General features: G+C 36.5%; 3 protein-coding genes across 3 annotated transcripts; all 3 read left to right on the plus strand.

Moving 5' to 3' along the window:
* Positions 1-1,844: 1,844 nt before the first annotated feature.
* rps5 (ribosomal protein S5) lies at positions 1,845-4,554 on the plus strand. Its single transcript, XM_079610873.1, has 6 exons — positions 1,845-1,963; positions 2,625-2,732; positions 3,124-3,333; positions 3,508-3,636; positions 4,222-4,320; positions 4,440-4,554. Exons 2-6 carry the CDS (start codon positions 2,625-2,627, stop codon positions 4,506-4,508), a joined length of 615 nt encoding a protein of 204 aa, XP_079466999.1. The 5' UTR covers positions 1,845-1,963; the 3' UTR covers positions 4,509-4,554.
* An 810-nt stretch (positions 4,555-5,364) lies between these two features.
* lypc (ly6 domain containing, pigment cell) lies at positions 5,365-7,905 on the plus strand. The gene is made up of 3 exons (XM_079610874.1): positions 5,365-5,546; positions 5,884-6,003; positions 6,251-7,905. The coding sequence occupies exons 1-3, from the start codon at positions 5,495-5,497 to the stop codon at positions 6,457-6,459; spliced, it is 381 nt and encodes a 126-aa protein (XP_079467000.1). The 5' UTR covers positions 5,365-5,494; the 3' UTR covers positions 6,460-7,905.
* Positions 7,906-8,186: 281 nt separating this feature from the next.
* msh5 (mutS homolog 5) lies at positions 8,187-21,535 on the plus strand. Its single transcript, XM_079610869.1, has 24 exons — positions 8,187-8,602; positions 8,698-8,821; positions 9,133-9,213; positions 9,347-9,400; positions 9,650-9,771; positions 9,841-9,947; positions 10,460-10,495; positions 10,584-10,666; positions 12,095-12,140; positions 12,243-12,381; positions 12,482-12,544; positions 12,641-12,769; positions 12,859-12,931; positions 14,844-14,953; positions 15,714-15,794; positions 16,200-16,287; positions 16,364-16,550; positions 16,646-16,772; positions 17,825-17,974; positions 18,214-18,288; positions 18,385-18,525; positions 18,678-18,815; positions 20,880-20,953; positions 21,036-21,535. The coding sequence occupies exons 1-24, from the start codon at positions 8,522-8,524 to the stop codon at positions 21,145-21,147; spliced, it is 2,421 nt and encodes an 806-aa protein (XP_079466995.1). The 5' UTR covers positions 8,187-8,521; the 3' UTR covers positions 21,148-21,535.
* Positions 21,536-25,367: the final 3,832 nt, after the last annotated feature.

The following is a 25,367-nucleotide window of genomic DNA, read 5'->3' on the forward strand; positions in this document are numbered from 1 at the left end:
AACACGTAGCCCCTTTGCTATTTGCATATCAAGCAGCGTATTTGTATTAGTTATTTATTTTTATTTTTTATTCATATTCTTATGTTGACTTAGGTATTTGATTTGCTATTGATTGTTATTGTTAAAAAAATAGCAATAAAACAACTATAAAATAAAAGAGAAGTTAAATTAAATATTTTTGTAATTAAAGATGCATACTTTTAAAATAAAATGTTTTTTTTTTTATGAAGACAACTAAATAAATACACAAAAATAGACATATTGAAACAGACCCAATAACTGACTAATAACTGTGAGGAAGATGGATCTGTGTCTGTCAGTAATTGTTACTACAATGAAACTTATTAATTCATTCATAAATAAATAAATAGTGAAAGGGAAACTGAAGTTAAATTAAACTAAAGTAAACTGGCATAACATACAATAAACAGATACATGCAAAATCAGGTTTATATAAAACATGAGTGTCTTAAAACAGTGTCCCTTTGTCCAAGACATTATTTGAAGGTCCTCTTGTCTGTGCTGATATGTGCTTCTTTGATGTAACAAAAATAAATAAACTCAAAAATATGTCAGTTTAAATGTAATATTTTTTTTATAAATAAAATTTGTTATTTATAATATTTATTTTAAATTATTTTAACTTTATTTTTGGTGTTTTTAAAGCATTTTCATTACGTTTATGTTATAAATTATTTAAACATTTACTGAGGCCCTCTGGAAGTTTGCTCCCGGGACGGGCTCCTGGTTGAGAACCTCAGCTTCAAAGCTCGAGCCTGTCTGAATACATATCTAGACCACTTGTCTACTTACAGGACGTATTTTCAGAGTTTGGCCAAAGAGTTCAAGTGGGCTTGAAGTGTTTTAAGATTTTTGTTTACTCAATGGGACATATGATTGTGGGGCTTCATTTTCAAACGTTTTACAAAATACATATAATCTGCAGTCTCTGCACCACTAAAATGTGCAAAAATTTACGTTTTGAATCCGAATGATATGCAATGTCTAATTCATTTAACTTACAATTAAAAGTTTGTGAATGACGGGATACGCTTAGCCTCAAAGACCGCTCTGATAGTGTGGATTTAGTGTGCGACTGGACTTTGCCATTTTTTTAAGACCAGGGACAATGCAAAGTGGGTATTTGGACCCAATGATTTGGACAGGCCCCTTATGCATATGGTAAAGGGTAAAGCCTAGACTGTAAAAAAAAAGAAAGAAAAAAGTAGAGTGAAAAAAAGCCAAGTAGCCTAGTGTGTGTGTGTGTATGCTTCACCGCCCTCTACTGGTTAAATAATATACTTCAATAGAGATCCAGGATCATGCATTTGCGTTGGTTCTAGGTATTCAGATAGACATACACTGAATTATTTATTTGTAAAATGGTGCAAAAAAAAGAAGAAGAAAAAACAGGATATGTGGTTAAGTTGTCATTAGCTGGATCTCTAAAGATTTAATGCCAGCTAAAAATAAATTTAAGCTCTGCTGAAACAAACAGTATATAAAAACGTGCCGGGTGTAAAGCGGCTTTTAGTTTTAATTCCTAATTGATCAAACATTTGTTTTTAATGTATAGGAAATTTGACTAAATTTAGTATTTATTGCTACACTACTTTTATCTCTCATTTTTTGTTACAGTTTTTAACTTGTTACCCTAACCTCAACCCTAAAACAGCAAAACTCATTAAAAAGCAACATTTTCTAGAGGTTATGTACACTGACTAATTTACAATAAATAAAAAAACTTCGCTTTTTAAGAGTTTTGGGTCATATTTGTGTACCCTTATATTCGCAGTAAGTGGCAGGGGGCGATAACTCCCCCTCAAACGTCCACCGAGAGAGTAGAAGAAGAAGAAGAGCTCGACACGGAAGCGCTTCGAGCGGAAGTGGTTTTTTTCTCGGCCCTCGTGTCGCTCTTCCTTTCCGCCTGCTCGAGTGCGCCATACACACACACGCTGCGAAGGTAACGACGAAAAACAGATTTTAAACCCTTTATACCCTTTCCATCCACATCAAAATATACTCATCTGGTTGTTAACAGATTCATATTCATATTTTGACTCGTATATGTCATGTAGCTCGTCAAAACGATGATTTTGTGCGTCTTCTGTAAGCGGTCCTTGAGCCCGCTGTCTCTCCCTTAGAAAAGACCAAGAGTGCACATGTGCATTGTGACATTTTGTTTTCTATTTCACAAAGTGTCAAATTTGGATGAAACATGTTATCTGTATTTTTGTGGTGCGCCGTACGGATTAAGAGTAAATTTAGGATGTAATTAGGTTGTGATCATATTCATAATCTATATGAAGCCTTGAGATCGTGATTATATATCCATTTACCACTCATACTTCCAATATACATTTGTTTAAATGGAATCAAACTTTTTTCTTTTTTATTAATTACAATTCGCAGCACTTTTTTTTGTGTGGACACCCATATCTTTTAAATTAGAATTGCGCTGCTAAGTTATATTCAATTTAACTTTGTTTTGAATTCAGCTTGCTTTTTCTCCCTCAGTTAATATAGTGTTATTTTGCTACCTTTATGATTTTTTTGGGGGGTTGGTCTGTGTTGTTGTGGACCCTAATGTACTTAAAAGTGACTTTTCTCATTTCATTGTGAAGATGGCTGAAGATTGGGAGGCTGCGCCAGCTGTTGCTGAGACACCAGAGATCAAACTCTTTGGCAAATGGAGCACAGATGATGTGCAGATCAATGACATCTCACTGCAGGTGTGTTTGAAACTTTCACACTGCTGGACTTAAACATGACATGGACATGGTTTTGTAAGGATTGTATATTTGTTTTTTATTTGCTATTAACCCTGTAAAGTCTGACATTTGAAATCATGTGTATATATATTTATATATTAGACAAAAAAGGCCTTTGTTTTAATTAAGCAATGTAGTTTTAATTGTGGTCAAAACATAATGCAATGCAATACAAGTGAGAGATGTACAAATGTTCCTCGAAAGCCTGTCGTTTAATATTTTTAACATACTTTTTTTTTTAAAGTTATATATGATTCAAGTAAATCTAGTGGCTTCAGTTCCGTATGTTAAATTAATAACAATATAAATGTTATTCTTTGTGTGCTATCAACGTATGTCTCTCTTTCTATAGGATTACATTGCCGTGAAGGAGAAATATGCCAAATACCTCCCCCATTCCAGCGGCAGATATGCAGCCAAGCGTTTCCGTAAGGCTCAGTGCCCCATTGTGGAGCGCGTCACTAACTCCATGATGATGCACGGACGCAACAACGGCAAGAAACTTCTGACCGTCCGCATCGTGAAACACGCCTTTGAGATCATCCACCTGCTCACTGGCGAGGTCAGGCCATTTTACAGGTTTATTCATGCTTTAGTTTGCCTTGTTTTGTCATGGCAAAGTATAAGGCCTGTTTAAATATTTTGCAGAATGATGATTTTGGTAATGATTTTTTAAACCATTTCTGAGATATTAATAGTCTGTATTAATAGTAGACTATTTCTATTTGGTTTCCAGAATCCTCTGCAGATTCTGGTGAACGCCATCATCAACAGCGGCCCTCGTGAAGACTCCACTCGTATCGGACGTGCTGGAACCGTGAGGAGACAGGCTGTGGACGTGTCTCCCCTGCGCAGGGTCAACCAGGTCTGATTTTCTTTAAAGTGTCGTTTGAGTGAGAACTAGCTAAAAGTCTCTAAATGGCTATCTGGCTATTTACAGTTTCTTTAGGGGCCGTTCATTTACACGACATGGAAAACTTTTTATGCGTTTGGCCATTCATTCTTAGTGTTTTGGTGGCTAGAAAATGCAAACGTCATCTAAGTGCAAGTTTTTGAAAAGGATCCATGAATCCGTGTAAATGGGGATCATTTTGACAACGTTGTCGTCTGTACATGAGACTTTAAAAAAAAGTCGTGTTTAAACATTTGTGCGATGTAAAGGTTCCATGGATGTTAAATGTTCTTCATAGAACCATAGATGCCAATAAACAAACTTTTTTTTTAAGAGTGTATATCAGTGACACCAGGAATTAAGTTATTTTGAAGTTAAAATGAGTTATTGTGGGTTGCATGTTGACTTTTAAGGGACTTGTCATAAGTTAGGATGCTTTTGGTAACTCAAGACACTTTATTAGACCTTTGCGATTTGGTCGTTCAAAGAAATGGCCGGTGAAGATCTGGTCCATATGTGAAAGTGTTCACTTATTGTCTGTTGGTGTTATGATTTCAGGCCATCTGGCTGCTCTGCACTGGTGCAAGAGAAGCTGCTTTCAGGAACATCAAGACTATTGCAGAGTGTCTTGCTGATGAGCTCATCAACGCCGCTAAGGTGAGAAACAATCTGATCAGATATTTTTATTATCTACACCTCCAGAGCATCTACAGTAAATTCATCTTGTCGTTGTTGAATTTTGTCTGCTATCAGTTATTTTTCTGTTTGTATTGCAGGGTTCCTCCAACTCTTATGCCATCAAGAAGAAAGATGAGCTGGAGAGAGTGGCCAAATCTAACCGCTAATCTCCATTGTGTAGAAATTTGGATTACAATAAAAGTATGAAATGTATTAATGTCTGGTTGTTTTTCTCCTCAGTATGATGCAATGCTGATATATCTCCTGTATTTAGAGTCAGGTGAACGAGGATGAACTCTTTAAGGACTGTGTGAATCTTTTCTTAGTTGAATTTTGGTAAATGTGTGATCTACCTCAGATCAACCTTTTTCCCCCCAAAGTAATGAGTTAATAATCCTTGTGTTATTTTAGCAGTTGTCTAAAATGACAACTGATTGGCTGTAACATTTCATATCTTGTTTTACTTGCACTGCTTAAAGTTTATGATCCAAGCTGCCTTAAGAGATCTCTGAATTAAGTAGTTAAATCTTTATATAAAATTAAACTTTTTGAATCCTACAGTCACAAGACCCACAGTCATTTGACATTCATCCTCTACCCTGCATGTCTTTCATTAACAAATCTGTTCTGTAATTAAATTTGTGCTGCTGCTCCTCCTGTGCCAGCAAAGGCATCAGATCGTAACCTTAAGATTTGAAAGTCCTCTCGCTGAAATGAAGCCAGCTGTTTTAAAGATATGTAGTATTTAACTTGTGTCTGCTTGCATGTTTGGGATTGGCTGGCAATGAACAGGCAATGGAATATATCTGACCTTAAACCTATTTTGAATCTACAATAAATGGCAAAAGGAATAGATTGAATGCATACATAAACTATATGAGGTGAATCCAACAATAAATCAAGGATTTAATAATTGTTGTTATTTTGAAAATAGACATGTTAATATAAAAGGCATTCAGGGGCTCTGCCAGTGATATCTGACCTCAGCGCTTCTTCAACAAACTGCTGAAGTCTGGGTTGAATTATGTTCTGGGGTGGAGTCGCATTTTGATGTTAAAAGGGCAGGGTTAGAGGAAAAGATGATAATGTACATTCTGGACCACTCTGACCTGTAAAAGGATTACGCTGTAGTGTAGACTAAGACTATCTAAATATGTCTCAACATTTTAGACACATCCTCTTCTTTTGTCTTCTCCCATCTGTGGGTAAGTTAAAAAAAGGTAATCGATAAAGCGATGCCATTGTTTTTCACATTTGTTGTAATAGTTTTTTCACTTCCATAAGCTTTATTGCTTAAACTATCTCTTACATACTATTCTTATATTGCTCTTAAAACAGTTTATGTATATGTGTGTATGTCAACCCTTTTATATTACAGTAATGTTTAGGAATAGGAAGTGATCGTGCTTTAGGAGGATGCACTTTAATGTTTTTTTTTTCTTTCTACAATACACTAAGAAAATAGAAAGCTTCTGATTTAATTCCATTGTGTCTTTGCATATCTTCTACAAATTTGCTAATATACGTATTTTCCTCTTGCAGTTCCTCTGTTCTGTTATACATGTGTATTTCCTTCCATCTCACCCCTGGACTGTCTCAAGTTCCCCACCAGGTGTTCGTCGGGTCAGCTCTGTCTTTCTAGCAAAGCTGTAGGACAGCGAGGTAAATGTGTCATTAACGTCATTCAGTCTGTGACAGTGACAGATGATTGGAATTATGCTCTAGATTTACTTGCAAGCAATGAGAACTTTAAATTCCAGTGATCATGCTGTGTCGAGTACTATTTTGGATGTTACTAGGATTTAACAAACACATTTGCATGAGCCAGACATTTTCAAAAAGGTGCCGTACAAATTGAGCACGTAGTCTATTTCTGTGCTTGACATTATGTGTGTTTTTCTTTGAACAGGGGATTTTCAGGTCACCCTGTATGAAAAGAGCTGTGCTCTTCCTGCCCTGTGTGGATTAACAGGAGAGAAGTTTGCCTTTGGTTTAAACTTTACCTTCACCAGCGACTGCTGTGATACTCTGCTCTGCAACGGCATCTCAGCCAGTTCTGCTGGCATATGGTCCTGCACCCTGCTCTCGCTTCTTCTGGCACTGCTTTATTCACAGTAAACTCAACTAATGGACTCTATTACAAAAAAAAAAAGAAAAGAAAAAAAGACAAAATGTAGGCTAACACCAACAACAACAATAATAACAAACTATGGGGGATATCTTGAATAATTATAAGTTCTGTTAAAGTCAAGGTGTCTGTACACATTTAAGTAATAATTAACTACATGTATACTAGGGTTAGGATTGGGGTTTGGTTTAGGGTTAGGGTATGCATCATTTATAGTTGTTACTATAGTGTTAAAGGGGTGGTTGAGTATGATTTCCCTTTTCTAACTAGAGTTAGTGTGTAATGTTGCTGTTTGAGCAACAACATCTGCAAAGTTACAACACTCAACAAAGCAAAGGAAGATATTTGCTTTTAAAGAAAAGGACTACAACAAACGGCTGGTATGAACTACACGAAATTCCTCCCGGGTTTAGTGACATCGCCAACCCTAAAATGTGCATAAGCCCCGCCCCCGGGAACACGCAGTCCATGTTGAGAAGAGGAAAAGTTGTCGTATAAGAGTACATTTGTGAGTCAGCTCAAACATTAGCATCCATCTTTTCACATGCAATAGAAAGTCACTGTGTGTGCATCTCACAACAGTTCCTATATGACAGAATATGCTAATTGAAGATAGTTAACTCCACATCAGCAACATACATTCATCAACTAACCATTCAGAGACGTCCTGTTGCTTTCTACATGTTGTTCACACTTCTTGAGTCTCTCCAACTTTGTCTGACTCCGTTTTAACATTAAAGGCAGAACAGTTTCTGTCATTTTAGTGTGTCTGCGTGAGGTAATCGCAGCTGCTAACACACACGAGCTCTTGAAACCCCGCCCTCTGCTGCAGCTCATTTGCATTTAAAGGGCCAGGCACAAAATGCGTTTTTGCAAACCCTCAAAAAGTGCCAACTTTAACATGCTATATAAAAATATCTGTGGGGTATTTTGAGCTAAAACTTCACACACACACTCTGGGGACATCAGAGATTTATTTTACATCTTGTGAAAAGGGCATTTTACCACCCCTTTAACACTTTACAAAAAGGTTAATTTGTTAACATTAGTTAATGTATTAAACATTATTTTAATAATGTATTGATAAATGTTGAAATTAACATTAACAAAGATTAAGAAATGCTGAATGCAGTTCATTATTAGTTAATGCACGTAGTTAACTAATGTTAACTAATAAAACATTATTGTAAAGTGTTATGTGCAACATAACAATGACACTGTAAAATAAAGTGTTACCAACCCTTGTATCTATTTTTATAACAAGAAGCCTTTACCGTTTCAATCAGCATTGCTGCATTTCACACATGCATGAATTCAACTTAATAAATAATCTGTGTGTCTATAGTCTTGCTTGATTTTGTTCCTTTCTTCTATACAGTAGAAATTAATAAATTTTTGTAAGGTGTTTTTAAAATTAAATTAAAAGGAATTGGTCTGTTGTTAAATTCTGCACGTGGTTTTTCGAGCATTATTCACACACAATTTTTTTTTTTAAATGAACAAAATAAATAGCCCATACAGTTGCAACTCAGAAGAATTGAACAACAATAATAGAATTATAAACAGTAGACAAAGAGCCAGATAAATAAAGAAAAAGTCTTTGCAAAAAAAAAAAAAAAAAAGTGGTAAGACAAGAAATGCACTAAACACTTGTTGTATAAAAAACTGGGCTAGAAAAATAAATCGATTTATAAGAAAATACTTGTCTTTTAGATTTTCTTTTCAGGAAAAAAATCACTAGTGACGTGATCGAGGCGCGCGCTCGTGTTTTGTTGTCAGAAGACTGGAAAACAGCGGCGACATTTTCATTTAGTCGAATATCACAGAAAACAAACAAACAGAACAAATATAAAAAAAGCGGATATCCTATCTCTTTAACGTGTTATTTCTCTTATTAGATACTTGAACACAACTTCAGAAACTCACATCAGAGAATTTACTGTTTAGTCACACCGTATTTTTCATCAAAATACACCTTCATCATCTATCAAGAATGGCGCGATAAGTGTAACGTTAAATGTCTAAATGCACAGTGTTTTTACACAGTGAAATATGTCTGAAAGCGATATTTTACAAGAAACAGAAAGAGCTGTGAGTATAAATGAAGATGAGGAGTATGAGGGAAACTGTGAGGTAAATACTAATAATTATTCAATAATAATATCTCAGTAATAATGTTCTTAACTGCGTTAGTAACGCGGATATGTGGTCGTTTTGTTTAATTTTAGATTTTTCTGAGTATATTTGTTCAACAAGGCAAAATTGGACTGAGTTACTATGACAGTAGCGATTATACACTGCATTACATGCTGGACACGATGGACAACGGCGACCTCCACCTGCTGGATAGAGGTACTGCATCTCTCTCTCTCTCTCTCTCTCTCTCTCTCTCTCTCTCTCTCTCTCTCTCTCTCTCTCTCTCTCTCTCTCTCTGTCTCTCTCTCTCTCTCTCTCTCTCTCTCTCTCTCTCTCTCTCTCTCTCTCTCTCTCTCTCTCTCTCTCTCTCTCTCTCTCTCTCTCTCTCTCTCTCTCTCTCTCTCTCTCTCTCTCTCTCTCTCTGTCTGTTGTATCTGTCAGAATACAGTGATTGGAGATGCAAGGGGTAGAAAACAATGCATGTATTTGCTCGATTTGTTTTTGCCATCATTAATTTTCTGTTTCAGTCGTTCAAGAGCTGAGTCCAAACGTCATAATAACAAGTGCCAAACAAGAGCGCAGCTTGACCCAGTTTATGGAAAGGCTTGGTAAACTCTTAAATTTTCTCTAAATCAGGATTTTAGATGATCAGCAAAGACCATCTCTTGCTTAATGGTCTTTCTTGGTAAAAAAAAAGAAAAGAAAAAGTGTCATACTATCAAACTTTTGCTTTAATTTCAGAATCAAACCGTGATTATAAGCCTGAAATAGCCATGTTTCCAGATGTAAACTTTGGTAAGTGTTCACCTATAGCTTTATTTTGCTCTCTATCACAATTCCATGGAAATTTGTATTCTGTTTTACATGCATAACGTTTAGATCTGGTCAGTCTTTCCCCCAAAATCTGTCAGATACTGTGTATACCAATAAAAAATGAATCATAACACATAGAGGTATTGTCAAACACTGCATATGTGTGCATGACATTTTGCAGCGTTTTACCAGCTTAGTGAAAAATGTCTCACAGTAATTGGTCCTCTGCAGGTCTGGAGGTCAGCAAACAGCGACTTCTCTCCGCACACCTCCGGTTTCTCCCTCCCACCATCACAGAGAGCGAGAAAATCCCGTACCTCTCCTCCTGCATCCCATTAGACTCCGTGCTGATGGTGAGGCATCAGAGATGATTTATGCTGGATAAATGAACAGGCATATCATGGTAATCTTCTTTGTCGTAGGTGAGGTCAATAGGAGGACTGTTGAAGTGTCTGGAGAGGAGAGGAGTCGGCTTGGACCTGGAGGGCTGCATAGGCGTCCCCATATTTCAGTTTCTGACGTACACGCTGTAAGATATTGATATATCAGCCAATTAATTAATATATTGTTTTTCAAATTTTTTTCCAGTGAGTACAATACAATACAATACAGTATTTATGTATAAAGCACATTTAAAAACAACCAAAGTTGACCTGTACAAAACGGAAAAATAATAACTACAGGAAATACAAAAAAATTAATGAAGTAAACTACAAATACCATGATACTATATAATACTATATGATAGATACTATTATATACAGTGCTGGGTAGTAATTGATTATATGTAATCTGCAGTTCCTTCCTAAACCCTAGTTAGGGAAACCCTCAAGTAATGTAATATTTAACGCACGTCACGTTGTTGATAACAAAAAGTGGAATAATTTTTCTTTCTCTTTGTATTTTCTATCAATATGGTACAATATTATACCACTCACTCAAATCAATGTTATAAACACTTTAGGTCAAAAGTTACCAACTACAATTAATTAACAGATTAAAAATCTGTTTTTTACACTTTGTTCATTCATTATTTTGCAGGAAAGATGTCGTGTACGTCGACAGTGACACATACAGGTTGGTCGTATGAACGGTTGGTCCCTTTATTTGTTCTATTCGTTCAACTTTTTAGAGATGTAAAAACCTGTTTGCTCTTCTTCCTCAGTGCTCTACAGATCTTTAAATCTGAGCTGCATCCTTCCGTCTTTAAACTCCAGTCAGGAGAGAAAGAGGGATTGAGTCTTTATGGTAAAACATATTCTTTTGTCCACCTTCTACAGTTCATTAAATCCTGTTATGTTTTAGTGCAGGGGTTTTTAAAACTGGGGTGCACAGGGGAGCGGTAGCAGGTCTGTGGAAAAGTGTAGCGAAAAATAATTAAATTAAATAAATAATAAAAAAATCATTAAAAAAGTACAGTATATAGTAGAATAGAAAGAGTAGAAAATGCAATAATGTAATATAAACTAAATATTTTCTAAATATTATTTTAGACATATTTATAATATTGATTTTTCACAGTTTAAATTGGGTCTTTATACAAATATATAATATAGCTGCCTTTGAATTTGGAATTTGGAATTGAAATTCCCTGTGTGGTAGAAACTTTGTGAAGAAAAATAAAGTTATTACTAGGCGTCTCTGATGCACTGAGTTGGGCGACGTCTTGCAAATTGATATTATGATAATGCAAATGATACAAATTTAACAGCCCTGCTCTGTTACTAGTCAAACAAAAATCTGTATTTCTTATGTCATGAGGTAAATAAATATACATTCAGACAACTGTCTAATTCTGATTTTCTCTTTCGTTATCACGACACACTAACTTTGTTTGACCAGTGTTGGGACATTTTGTTCTCAAAAGCATATAAATGTTATTCCTGTAAGAAAAAGAACGTTAGTTATAATAAATAAAAAAACACACCTGTTTAAGTGGGTACTCAGAAAAGTAGAAAATGGTTGTTGCTTTAGTTAAAGGGTTTTAAAGTCAAAGACAGTGGGCCTCCCTTTTGACACTGTACACAATGGCACCTCGCCATTCCCCAATTTTTACGAAGTTTCAGTAGCGATCAGAATGTGCCAAGAGCGCGTAGAGAGCGTGTAGTTTGCGTATTATTGTGTTCATGGAGCGGTTGGGTGTTTTGAGCCGTCGTTCAGCACACTTGGGCTGCTCCGAAATTATCACAAAAATACGTAGGAGAGAGATTGTGCTCTGAAGACAAGTTTACGGTTTAAAATGATTTGATCCATTATCTGAGGAAACATAACATCTCTTGTCCAAAAACTTGCTTCTTTTCGCTTTTTAAGAGTTCTGTTTCCGCTATAATGTAATTCATTCATTTATTTAAAAATGTTTACCACTCTGCGGACATGCTCTGCCGCCCCCTGGGGAGACGCACCCCACACTTTGAAAAAAAATCCTGCTTTAGTTTATGTAAAATTATAATTTGCAGTTTATTTCAGAAATAGTTCTCCCAAAGTCGTCATTACACACTCTCATGTCATTTACAAACCTTCAATACAACATTAGGGGAAAATCAACGCACATTCTGAAGAATATTCATGCTAATCATGCAATAAAAAGTGAATTGTAATAAATGATGACAGAATTTAAATTTTAGGGTGAGCTTTTCCTTTAATAGTTTGTGGGAAAACTATGTGTGCTTTCTGAAGGTATTCTGAATCGTTGTCGGAGCAAGTTTGGATCTCTGCTTTTACGGTAATGTCCCCTAGTTTTATAACAGACTTTATCACATTTAAAAGGTGTTTAAGTCCTTATTGCATGCAATATAGGCTTCCTTTCCCCCTCTGTTTTTTTCAGGCAGTGGTTCCACAGACCTACTCGAGACCTGAACATCCTGAATAGACGCCAGGAAGTGATCCGTTTCTTCACGACCCCTCGTAACTTTGCTGATCTGGGCACTTTGCTTAGTTGCCTGCGGAATATTAAGAACATCTCGGTACAGTTTTCAACATTTTGTCTAACGCTCAATACTAAGCAGAGCGAAACAACAAAATGTCCCCCCAAATGAACTGACTCTTAACTTGTTTTTCATATAGGCATTGCTGCATAAAATGTCTCTCTCTACTCCGAAGGTCGCAGTCTGGCAGAGTCTTTATAAGGTGTGGGCACAACACTCAGAGTAGGTTCATTTATTCCTCCTAAAGAGGCTTGGCTATCCTGGTTTGATTTTTCCCCCCATGTTTCTCTTTTATAAGACGGTGTACAGTGCATTGTGCATTAGGGACACCGTTCGCAGCATGCCCCAATCCATCCAACTGTTCAGCGAAATCAGTGAAAACTTCACCGATGATCTTTTCTACATCGCCACATACATCAGTAAAGTGGTGAGACTGAATTGGTTTTTAACCGATGTTTATGTTAAATTATTACTGATTTAATGTAATCGCTTTGACTTTGTCATTCTCCATTGCAGGTGGACTTTGAAGGAAGTTTAGCCGAGAACCGATTCACTGTTAGGCCGGATGTCGACCCCGTTATCGACGAGAGTGAGTGGTTTCCATGGATTTCTGCAGTTTTGGTTTTGATTGTATTGTAACTAAAGTTGCACAATATATCGGGGGCTGATATATTTTTCACAGATAACTGGGAATATTAAATTATTGTTCAATTATGCACTTTTATTTTTCAATGTGAAGATAATCTTTTTCCTGTGGACGTGCAAGACTACTGATTCGATTCTGATTTGTTCACACTGTTGTAGTTTTTTTGCAATGTAGATTTAAAGGACAATTCCGGCGAAAAATTAACCTAGGGGTTAATAACACATGGTTACCGAGTCGATCGTTCTCTGGGATGTGTTTTCATGATAATCGAATATAAAGAGTTTTATCTCTAAAACCTGATTAGCTTCTAACGCTAGTATATGGGGCATCGAATATAAGAAATCGCTAGTTAATACCACTAAGTAATACCACGTTCGTGGCTCGACTGGTCGAGACTGTTTTCCCAGATGGCTCCTACCTGTATACGCGTAATGTGCTGTCTTTATAAAGTATCTTCTTCTTAAGCTGTCTGTACACTTACACAGTTCTCAATGCTTCGGTTTGCATGTAGGGACCCTCATTATGCTACCGTGTTATTGTGAGGCTATTTTGAGCCTTGTTAGTGGTATTAACTAGCGATTTCTTTTTACTTACTCTATGCCCCGTATACTAGCGTTATAAACTAATCAGTTTTTAAAGATAAAACTCTTTACATTCGATTATCATGAAAACAAATTCCAGAGAACGGTCGACTCGGTAACCATGTGTTATTAACCCCTAGGTTCATTTTGCGCCGGAATTGTCCTTTAAGATATAATCCGTCTTATTTATCAGCACATATGTATGATGTTTTTAATGGATTCCTGATCATTCTTTGATTATTTCTAATTATCAGTGAATAATCCTAGGTCTGTGAGTAAGGGCAAGCTCACACTGCAGGACTGTAAGACTACTTGAGTTGCTGTGGTGCTCACACTGCACAGTTTCTTGTCATCTCTTGTCATAGCAGCACGCTTACTACAAAATACAATGCTGATGAGGTGCACAAACTGCAAGACATTTGGTCAAGAGACAATCCCAACCAACAGCGGAAAAAAATGCTTTCTCACACAAATTCACGCGAGAAATGATTACAAGATTTTTCCACTTTGACAAGATTTGCACTTTGATTGAATGGATTAGTTACACCTTGTCATGGCATTGCACACACTTCAATATTATCAAACAGGTTTGAATATTGCAGTATCTGTGACTGCTTGAGATAGTCTCAGATCACATCGCTGACCCGCTCATAATTAACGAGCATCAGCGACTGCAATGAGCACCGATTTGGCCGCAAAAGTCATGTAGTATGAGCTTTCCTTAGTTTGAGATTTTAAAAAAGTGACTATTCCTTTAAAATGATCTGTATTCTGGAAAAGGCCACAAGCACTTGGTGATTTTCAGTTATTATTTCAGTGGTTTGAATTATGGAATTTGTAAAGTTTGCTTCACTTTTATTATAATGTCACGGCCGGGTCTGAGCCGCGACAAATGAGGGAGGCAACGACAACAACAGCGAATTAAAAAGTATTTATTAACAAAATAACATTTACAACGCATAACTAAATAAGAGAAAACATCATACGGAAAACATTCCACTCGGAGCATCAACGTAAATAAAGAATAAGCGATGTAATTAACACAAACACAAAATACACGCTCCAAAATACAGGCCTGGAAACATAAAACCCCAAACTAAAGTAATACATGAAGCAAACAAATAATAAACAAATAAAGCAGCAACCCAAAATAACAGAAGACAAAAGGGTAACCGGAGAGAGTGAAGTCAGAGAACCGTCACCTTTTATAATTATCAGCAGGGAGAGACGGGCCATATACATTTTATATTTTTGTTTTATCCTCTTCTTTACAGAGAAAAGAAGGATGAGGGGTCTGCCAAATTTCCTGACAGACGTGGCTCGTACAGAGCTGGAAAACCTGGACTCTCGTTTCTCCACCTGCAGGATAATCTACATCCCTCTGGTCAGGACGTGATTAACGCTTCTCTTCGTTCATTAAAATCGGATGTGTAACCTAATTGTTGACACTGAGCTGTTAACATAAAGGTTGCAGGTTAAAATCCATGTTAGAGCGAGCCAATAAATGAAGAGTCAGTAAGGTTGGCTTTGTGCCCCTGAGCAGGCCACTTGACCCCAGCTTGCTCCGGGATGACTGTTCCTGTAATTAGTGTACAGAAGTGTAGCTAAATGACAAGCAGCTGTAACAACTGTGTAGTAACGGCTATGACACCTCATCTGGGTTAGCAAAAACAGCAAGCACCGCTGTTTTATTAAATAGTGAAATAGCTGGTAATTGGACACATAATTTCATATGTTGTGACATATCTGTGCCACCAAACAGAATTGCTAAAATAATGATTGTTTCCAAACATATTTCCCAAAAGCTAATCCTCTTGTTCTTTCCCAAACTCATTGCAAAAAATCAGCCTAATAAAGGTTTACTTATAGAGGTCTCTGCATATTAAATATTGACAGGAGAAAATATTTGAACATCAAATCAATAAAATGTTTCACCTTAAGAGATCTTATCATTGAAATAACACAATTAATAGGTTTTAGAGATGCTAACTGATAACTGAGCAGCATAAGGTATGCATTTCAAGACAAATTTTGTTAGAGCACTTATAATAAAATGCCTGTATTAATGTTGATGGATAATGGTGACATTTTTAAACTGATATACATGATGACATCCTGGTATTTCATTCTGTGTTGGATGACAGATTGGATTTTTACTGTCAGTGCCAAAATTACCCAGCATGATGGATAAACAGAGCTTTGAGATAGAGGGTCTTGATTTCATCGTGAGTATGCCAGTGCTTTTTATTACAGTGTTTGTTTATAAAGCAACACAGTATAAATTACATTCCCTTAAATATCCTGGTTAGGATTTGGTTTAAATTGGAAGACAGTGAGTATTATACTTTTGCAGGTAATTTGGCCTGAACTGCTTAATGCACAGACTCCATTCAGACTTTATTTCACAGATAATTTCAGTCGAATGTGTGCTTTCTATTTTTGGTTCCTATAAACTCACTGCTGTTTAAGATTAAAGATCTTACCAACATGAATGTGTATGGATCAGACGCGCTTCCTTTAAAATGTAATGTGCACATGTGAATTAAATACACCAGGCCTCTTTGTCTTTGACCCATTCAAGTTTGAAGGTAAGAGCTGATTTTTGTGTTTTATTTTTTTAATTATTTCAGTTTCTGTCAAAAGACCAACTGCATTACCGCAGCACTCGAACCAAAGAGCTGGACAGCATGCTGGGAGACCTGCATTGTGACATCCTAGGTCTTTCTTTCTTTCTTTCCTTCTTTCTTTCCCTATGTCTTTAAAAACTGTACGTGACCGTGTTATTTTTTTGTAGATATGGAGATGGCGGTGATGAGGAAGCTTCAGGCGTCAGTGCTTGAGCGTAGCGGCTGTCTGCATAAGGTCATGTCCCTGTGTGCAGAGCTGGACTGTCTCATTGCTCTGGCTCAGGCCTCTCGGGATCACGGCTACTGCTGTCCAACCCTGACTCCAAACCAAAAACTGGCCCTGATTGAGTCACGGTAAAAATCATCTCTTCTAATGAAATGAATGTTACATTTTGGTCTTTTGGAGCTCTCTATTCTTCTGTATATATCTTCCACTCTTTCTCTTTCAGACATCCTTTGCTGGAGCTGTGTACTCCAGTATTTGTGTCAAACAACTACATCAGCTCTGAAACTGAAGGCAAAGTGAAAGTCATTACAGGACCAAACTCATCCGGCAAGAGCATCTATCTAAAACAGGCAAACGCAGCAATCAACTTTACAGGCCTTACATTCACATAACACTGTAAATTTAACTTATTTTGATAAATGAAATTTCACAATAGTACTTAAAACAAAGACTGTAAGACAGTTTACTCGTATTACTATGAATGGGAGAAAGTGCAATATGGTGGAATAAGTCCCGCCTTCTAAATAAAAGAGCCAATCAGCAATTGGTAAAGTCATTACTGCATCTGCCATTAAAAGCTCCAGTTCCTATAGCAACAGTCAAGTGTTCTGAGATGTGCGCTTCAGACTGTACATGCACATTGGCTGGACCAAGTTAAATGCAATTTTTTTAATGATATTTAAGGACAGCAAACAACATTTATGGGTCAGGTCATTGCAGATTTTTATTGCTGATTTGAAGTGAGTTTCTCTGTACCTGTACCTGTACAATTTCTCTGTATTTTCCCCATTCACATGGACTGGAGTTGCATGCCCACAATAGATTGCTGCAGGAATTATGTTTTTTTGTTGGCCAAAACCTGGAAACAAGATAACATTTGAGTATTTTCAGCATTTTTTTGAATGGGTTTTTGGTTAAATGCTTTAAAAAAAGAGGAAGGATGGATTTTTTTTTGACAAAGCTTAGTGCTTAGTCTTGGTCACGATGAAGTCGAGCGACTGGTGAAGTTCGTTCATAGCCTACGTTTAGCTTTTGACTTCTGCCCATCGTATTTATGCTTCAAAATGCATAAAAGTTGTGTTCATTTGTGAAGATTATCACGATGAACTAGTCTTTTGTTAGTCACAAAGATGATTTTCTGCAATAATCCAAAAGCCAGTGGAAAAATCATTTTGGGTTTTTGTTGAAGGAACTTCTGGATTGGCCTACAAAAATACATCATCACTGCAGCACAAGGGCATTGCAAATATCCACAGAGTGAATAGACTTTCCTCGAAAGGAGCTTTGCTAAAAAATGAGACTTAAGGAACTAAATACCGCATTCCATGACCATGGGAATAATCCTGAATGTAGGCATTTCATCATTTTTGGTAAAATCCTGTATTCTGGTTGGTCTTGAAAGGTGGGTCTGATTGTGTTCATGGCGCTGATCGGCTCAGATGTTCCCGCTAAAGCGGCAGAGATCGGGCTTGTGGACGCAATCTTCACCCGCATGCACAGCCGTGAGTCGGTATCGGTGGGTCTCAGCACCTTCATGATAGACTTGAACCAGGTGAGACCATCTCACACTAACCCTGTACACACAAATCCCCTGTATATACTTTAAAAAAATAATAATTGTAACATCCATCTCAGATCATCCGATTTTGTGAATCTTACCCAAAGGTCATGTCTTTCATTGATGCAGCATGCATTTGTACAGCGTTTTCAAGGCAGCCACTGAACAATATTTACAGAGCTAATTGCAATATCATCCTTCAGATGTTTTCTAATAATTATTGTTCAATCTAGATGGCTCATTCTTTGAACCATAGCACTGGGAATTCTCTTGTCATGGTGGATGAATTTGGCAAAGGAACCAACACGGTAAGAGTGGTAGAGCCAGGAGGAGCAAACAGGACTTACAGAAGAGCAAGGAGGAGGCATTTTAACTAATATTGTGTGTGTGTGTTTATGATCCAGGTGGATGGATTGTCTCTCCTGACCGCATGTCTCAATCACTGGCTGCGTGGGCCTCAGTGTCCACACTTACTTATGTCGACATGCTTTCACAGTCTCATTCAGCTTGGCTTGATCTCGGATTCCCCATTGCTGGCTTTACAGGTGCCACAGAAATAGGCTTTTAACAATGCTATGATAGGAAAATACATTTTTCATAAACCAAAAATCATTGACATTGTTTTTTAGTTTCCATCACTGTGATTTCATGACCAGTAAACCAATTTATGCATTGTTGTTGTCTTTTTGTTTGACAGACTCTAGAGACAGCTATAGAGGGGGAAGAGCTGGTGTTTTTGTACCAAGTGAAAAATGGCATCTGCCAGTCGAGTTGTGCGGCTAATATCGCCACTCTGGTCGGCGTTCCCACTGACATGGTCAAGAGAGGAGTGGAGGTATGACACTGAAATACTTCTTACAGTCATTTTATTGCATTCTATTCAAATCAGGTGTGGGACGTTTCAACTTGCTATGTCCTACTTTTGAAGTAGTGATGGGAAGTCCGGTTCTTTTCCACGAACCGGTTCTTTCGGACTTCTTACGGTAAACTTACTCACTTTCGGACATGCCTGACAGTCCCTCCGACTCGAAATAAACCAATATCCCGGAGTATATTTTACTCCAGTGAATCCAACAGTTCACTGAACTGAGACATGTTGTGCTGAGTGATGATTACGAGCAGCTGATACTGAGCATGCGCGCTCTACCGAACGTACAGGTACAGCGGTTCTCAGATCACCAGTACAGAACCGAGAACTGTTTCTTTCGGACACGTTCGACATACTGAGAACCGATGAGCTGATGAGCTGAGCATGCGTGCAATTTTTTCAGAGGGACGTAATGCATGTTTCTTAAGTATTTTGTTGAACATCAATAAGTGTAACAAAATAAAACATGTTGGAAACATGTTTATCACATAATCACCGTCTTATCACTGTATTATTTTAAAGATTGGAAACACAATGAATGGATTGTAAAACTAAACATTTATTATTTACAGCAGTTCTGAAACCATCAGCTTTAAAGGGCACCTATTATGGAATTTCGAAATTTACCTTTCATGTAGTGTGTAACATAGATCTAAGTGAACAAAAACATCCTGCAAAGTTTGAAATATGAAAGTGCACCGTATATAAAGTTATTGTCTTTCAAAAGTGAGAGTCGACTCTGAGTCATTTTTATGAATCGTTAGAAGACCGAAGCTTTTTCTCTGACTAGATGACGTCAACTTGTCAAGTTATTTGAATACGATACGCCCACTTATTGCGCTCCAAGGCCAGCAGGGAAAACATCAGGGCGACGAGACGCTGTGTTCTGAAGTGCGACTCTCAAAAGCAAACTTTTTACATCTGCCCAAGGAGGAGCATTTGAAGACTAAGTGGCTACAATTCATATATACAACTATACCACAGAAGTATAGTCCGAGCCTTGTGCTTTGCTCGCGCCATTTTGAAGACGATTGCTTTACCAACTTAAATGCAATCAAACTTGGATTCACGAGCTGGATGATATTGAAGGAAGGTTCAGTTCCAAGTGTATTTGCATCAGCTTCCTCCTCCGTATCACAACCTGTAAGTGTTATTAATAATTGTTGCTTTTATGTTTTATGTAGCATGCTTAATAATTATTTTGTTTGTTGTGTAAGCACCGTTTAGCTTCTAGGTCTTCAATGACAATTGTATTGAGCTATGTGAAGTGTTTGTCGTTGTTTTCGGAGTTGTCTTAAAGAATAGAGGAATACCTCGTAGTAACGTAACTGCATTTTTTTTTTTTTTTTTTTTTTGTAAAAACGTTATGTTTATGCATCGGGCTAATGCAAACAAAGACTGATTGTGCTTTTACAATATGAACTCTGGGCTATGCTCGCTAATAACATTAAATTCTTTATCTTATTTTTATTTTTTTACTACAAACTACAAAGCAGTGGACTATAATCATTATTATAACACAATTTAATTGATAAAAGCATCATTGCACTCCGTGTTAAAAATAAGTATTATCTATGTAAACACTGCTGGGTCATCTGACCAATCAACGCAGATTAGCGTCGCGCAAAGGAGGGGTTTGGAAAAACGAGTCGTTAAACGATTCATTTGGGAGTCGGTGAGCAAATCAGGTAAAAATAAATGCATATTATACGACAACAAAAGTGTTTTTTGTCATTGCATGGCCGTAAAACTGTTGTTGGGGACTCCCTAAACAACATTAGGAACATTTTAAATGTCATAATAGGTGCCCTTTAAACGCAAGATATCACATATGTTTTTTTTTTTTTTTTTTTTTTTACTTTGAGTAGCGTTCTATTGCATTTTTCCAAGGAGTAGTTTGGAAAATCTAACTTTCACAGTTGAATGAAACACAAAGTTAAATAAAATGTGTGCATGCATGTATTTATTTGTTTTTAATTTAATCCCTTGTTGACATATGATTTAATCTCCTAAATATCATCGTCTATGCAGGTATCAGAGTTATATAGAACGGGAAGAACCATCAGAAAGATGGACAGGCCATCTGCAGATAAACAGAACAGCAGGTAAAGGATGGTTCTGGGCAGCGAAACACTATTATTCTTAAATTCTCTCCTCCTACTAATTAAAATATATTTTCTGATTTAGGTGTGCAGAGGTGTTGGAGAAAATCCTCAACATTGATCTGGATGACCCTGAGATGGATTTAGTTTCTTATATGAAAGAGGAAATGCTCCCAGCTCTTGAAGAGGTGCTGTGACAACATTGAAGCTTAACTATGGGACTGTGTGCTCACTTTGTGGAGAAATGTGCCCTTCGTTTTATTTCAGGGTTTAAACGGCTCCCATTCCCGAACACACAAGTTTAAAGCTGATGGTTTGAATTGTATCATATTTGTTCCTGTGTTCCAAATTGGAATTTTAAAAAAATATTTGAAAGACATTAAATCGGAACACTGTAGATTTAAACAGCAACAAATGGCTGTGGTATTTCTTTTGATAATTTTTTTAAATACTAGATGTAGCAGTTAAGGAAGTTAATTCATCAGATTGATTCAAACCAATCTTTTTGGTCTTGTTTTTCAAATGTTCTAATCATTAAAAGAATTAGTTACTAAAAGTTATTTGTTCATGATTTGAACATACTAGAAAGACGCGTTGTCTTATTGTTATTTTGCAGTAAACAGGCTTTTTTATTTATTTCATCACCTACTATTCACAGGAGTGCTGCCACTGAATGGTGGTGCAGAAAACACTGCAATTGCTAACTCTCTAGGGGGCTGACTTGATTTCAGAGGACTGTTAATGAGTTTCCTCAAGTAATCACTTGTCACAGCATTAGAAAGAAACAACAACTTGCTCAGAGTTGATCAAATCAATTAAGTTCTCGAGCCATCTGTCGCGAGAGAACCAGAATCTGCTCTGGTTAGGCTTACCTCCTGTCTGAGAAACTGAGCAGATAGAGAACGCCCACCACAAGGACCTTAAATAGCATCCACAGCATTCATTGCAGAATCAAAAGCACTCAGTAGGGTGAAGAGGAGATCGCTAGATTAGCAATGTTATGTTAGTGTTATGTATACACTATTGTAGTCTTTTTAATTAGCTTTTGTTTTTATATTTTTTAGTGTTCATTTTTATTTTATTTTAATCTTATGTACTTTTGTCATTTTTATTAATTTTGTTTAATATTTGTATTGGTGATTTTAGTACCTCAAATTCAATTTATTAATTTTAGTTTTAAGTTTTAGTTTTTCATGGAATATTTATGCTTTATTTCAATTACCAAAGACACATTTTTAGTTTTAGTTAAGAAGGGTACACCATAAGAACATTGTTTTGGTTGTGCTTCGGATGAATATGGTTATCCTTCTGCTCATAAAACATTCACTACTAGGTTTAAGAGATTTAACCAGTTTAGATGGAAGGATCTTACGCTGACTAGCTGAAGACGTTACTGTGGCTTTACCCATTCATAGACATGGTACTTGAAAATAAATTCCAGCACAGCGCTACAACAACCATAATAAAAAAAAATTACTCTTCACAATAGATCATGCTTTACAATAAATGAACTACATATGGCAATTTATCTGTTCAATACAATTTCTTACTCGCATATATACATAAAATACCTATACTCTCTGCGTCAATTTCACAACATTTCAAATCCATCAGATTCAGATTGTTTTATTTAATGCCATCATGCCAGTGTTCAACGCTATTTTCATGGCAAAAATTTAATTACAAAAATACAAATATCATATAAATACAGTAAAAACAAAACAAACAAAAACAGTAAGTCATATTAATACAAGATTTTTTAAATTATAATATGATAAAAAAATCCAAATCAGTTTTTGCCATCTCCGAAAAGCCAAGCCAATGTTGATTCTTGTTTTATTACAAGCCCTTTTACTTTCTCTTTTTGCCAGCAAATTTTTATTTTATTAAATTTTTTGCAACGGGTGATTCCCCAGAGGATGGAGATTTATCTTCTCCATGTCAACCTTTCTCACTCGTGACAACTAACCTCTGCCACTCACATACACGCGTCAAAGTAGCCGGAGAAACTTTTCTTTATTTACGAAAATGATTTCCCACGAAATCATCTCGGCAGGTCTAAAATATTAACACTTATAATACGGCTTACCGTAGTGAATCAGCGTAAGACAAAAACATGTTTTGGAAGAAGGATTTATGATGTATTGACTCAAGATTGAAATTTTGCTCATTTTGAACAAAATAAAGTTACATAGTTTACCTTTAACAGTAACAACATTTAGATTAGTCAGACTCGATGCTGAATATTCAAGTCTCCATCCGTTAAGAGCCAAATTGACCAAATTTCTGTAACTAATTTAGGTTACAACAGACACGAGAGGTGTGAACTCATCTAACAAGTGCAAAATCCAGAAAACAATCAGATTTGGCTACAAAAGTGTGTCACTTCCAGCCCTGGATTATTTGTACATATTAATTCAAGCATCTATTCAGCTTTCTGAGGCGCACTCAACTACGGCTAGCTGCGGTGCTGTTATATTGATATATGTGCTGATGTCAGTGAAATGCATCTACATCCACAAGTAATAGTGTTATGGCATAATGAAATTAATTTACGGTCTGCTTATGTGTGTGTTGTTGTAATTGGGGAAACAAATGATGGAGATTGTAATGATTGTGCTTGGACACATTTGAGCTGCATTAAGTGCTGTTATTTTTCCATAATGACCAGACATGCATATTGATAAGTCAGCAAAACTGACACTGTTAATTTAAATCACGAAACATATCTGTGATGATGTAACACAGTTTAAACAACAGTTAATTGGGCGCTCGTAATTACTTCATGCAGCTTGAAAACCATACCAGAAACATCTACAAAAAACAGGAGTTTGGCTGTATAGAGTAACAATAGGGAAACACTCAAGAATGCACTATGCATGCTATAAATTAAAACGAGCAAAACCATTTGCTCAGTGTTTTCGGCATAGTGATGCACAATAAAAATGGGTCAGATATATATTTTTCCCCGCAAAAAAGAGAGCATTGAAAATAATATAACAGTAGCAATATATAATTATAATATAATAGGCAGATTTGAGCAACTTTTTCGCCTGTACGGAAAAATTAAGTGAAAACAAAACAAAACACTGTCAGCTCTGTATCATCGGCTTTAACGGAAAGTGGAGGAATCGTATCAAAGTAAAAAGAGGCCGTTCAAAAGAGGACGTAATGTCTCTTGTCCATCACATCTTGACCCAAAAGTGCAGTCCACTTGACATTTGTATGGCATTATAAATGCATTTCATATTTGTGTCAGATTTGTACACAGTAAATCACCCCCTTTTCATTAAAAGCAATTTCAAAAAGGCACTTTTGTTGGCATAAATGGCCCATCACGCGATCACTGCTCTTCTGGAACAACAATTAAGTGTTTCTGTTGTAATTTGAGGTGGGTCCTTGTCAAGGCAGAGCTCTTCATTTTTGCCACTTACTGTCAGTTTGTGAAGGGAGAAAATGACATTTGACATTTGCAGAGGCAGATGATGAAAGGGTCAGTCAGTCAATCAGGATTTCGTGTCTTGCGGAAGAACACGAGTGCTGGGGGTCTGACAGAACAGGATAAAGTCAACATTTGATGGGTTTTTCTACTTCCTTCTTTCTTATACTGTTAAATAGATAATAGATAAAATAAAATATATAATAATTTTTATAGATTTTTTCACCAAAACAGTTCAAAATAAAGATCAGATTTATTTGCTGGTAAAAATGAAAGCTTTGAAATTAATCAAACAATGACGTACTCGGTAATGCTCTTATTGCCATACATACGCAGTAGTGATAATCAACTAACTATAATGTGATAATGGGCAATTGTTTTGTGTAGTTGCTTATAATTACATACTATGAATTATTATTATGCAGTATGTGTAATATAACCACTAATGTACACCATTCCCACAGTTTTATCACACAACATGATAATCCCTCAGATCTCTTGTTTGACTCAACAAGCAGTTGTTTGGCAGGCTTTGCTCCTTTTAATGAAGCTCCATTAGATAAGCTCTCTATCCTTCAATTTACGATCATCCATCCTGATCCCATTTCGTCTCTTTCGCCATTAATCTCGAAGTTGATTTACTGAAGGTTTAAAAACCACGCAGATGCAGAAAAGCAAGGAAGAGTTTGACTACCGTGGTCAAGGGCCAATAGCACTTCTTCTAGGTAAATCTGACACTGGCAGGGATGATCTTTGGCTTCATATCTACAGCTTTGAACGGCTATTCTTGGACCAATGCGATGCATCGTTGAAAGTTTCGTGGTGACACTTTGTAGGTGAGTGATGGAAGATGTAAAGTTGGTTGCTGTAGCCTTTTTATATATAAAAAAACTTCCAGCCATGTCTCCAGTTGATTTAATTTGAAGTCTTGAATGTAAGATTTTTCATATTTGATTTAACTCTTGAATTTGTCCTTTC

This window comes from Phoxinus phoxinus, assembly GCF_949152265.1.
Source record: "Phoxinus phoxinus genome assembly, chromosome: 4".
NCBI lineage: Eukaryota > Metazoa > Chordata > Actinopteri > Cypriniformes > Leuciscidae > Phoxinus > Phoxinus phoxinus.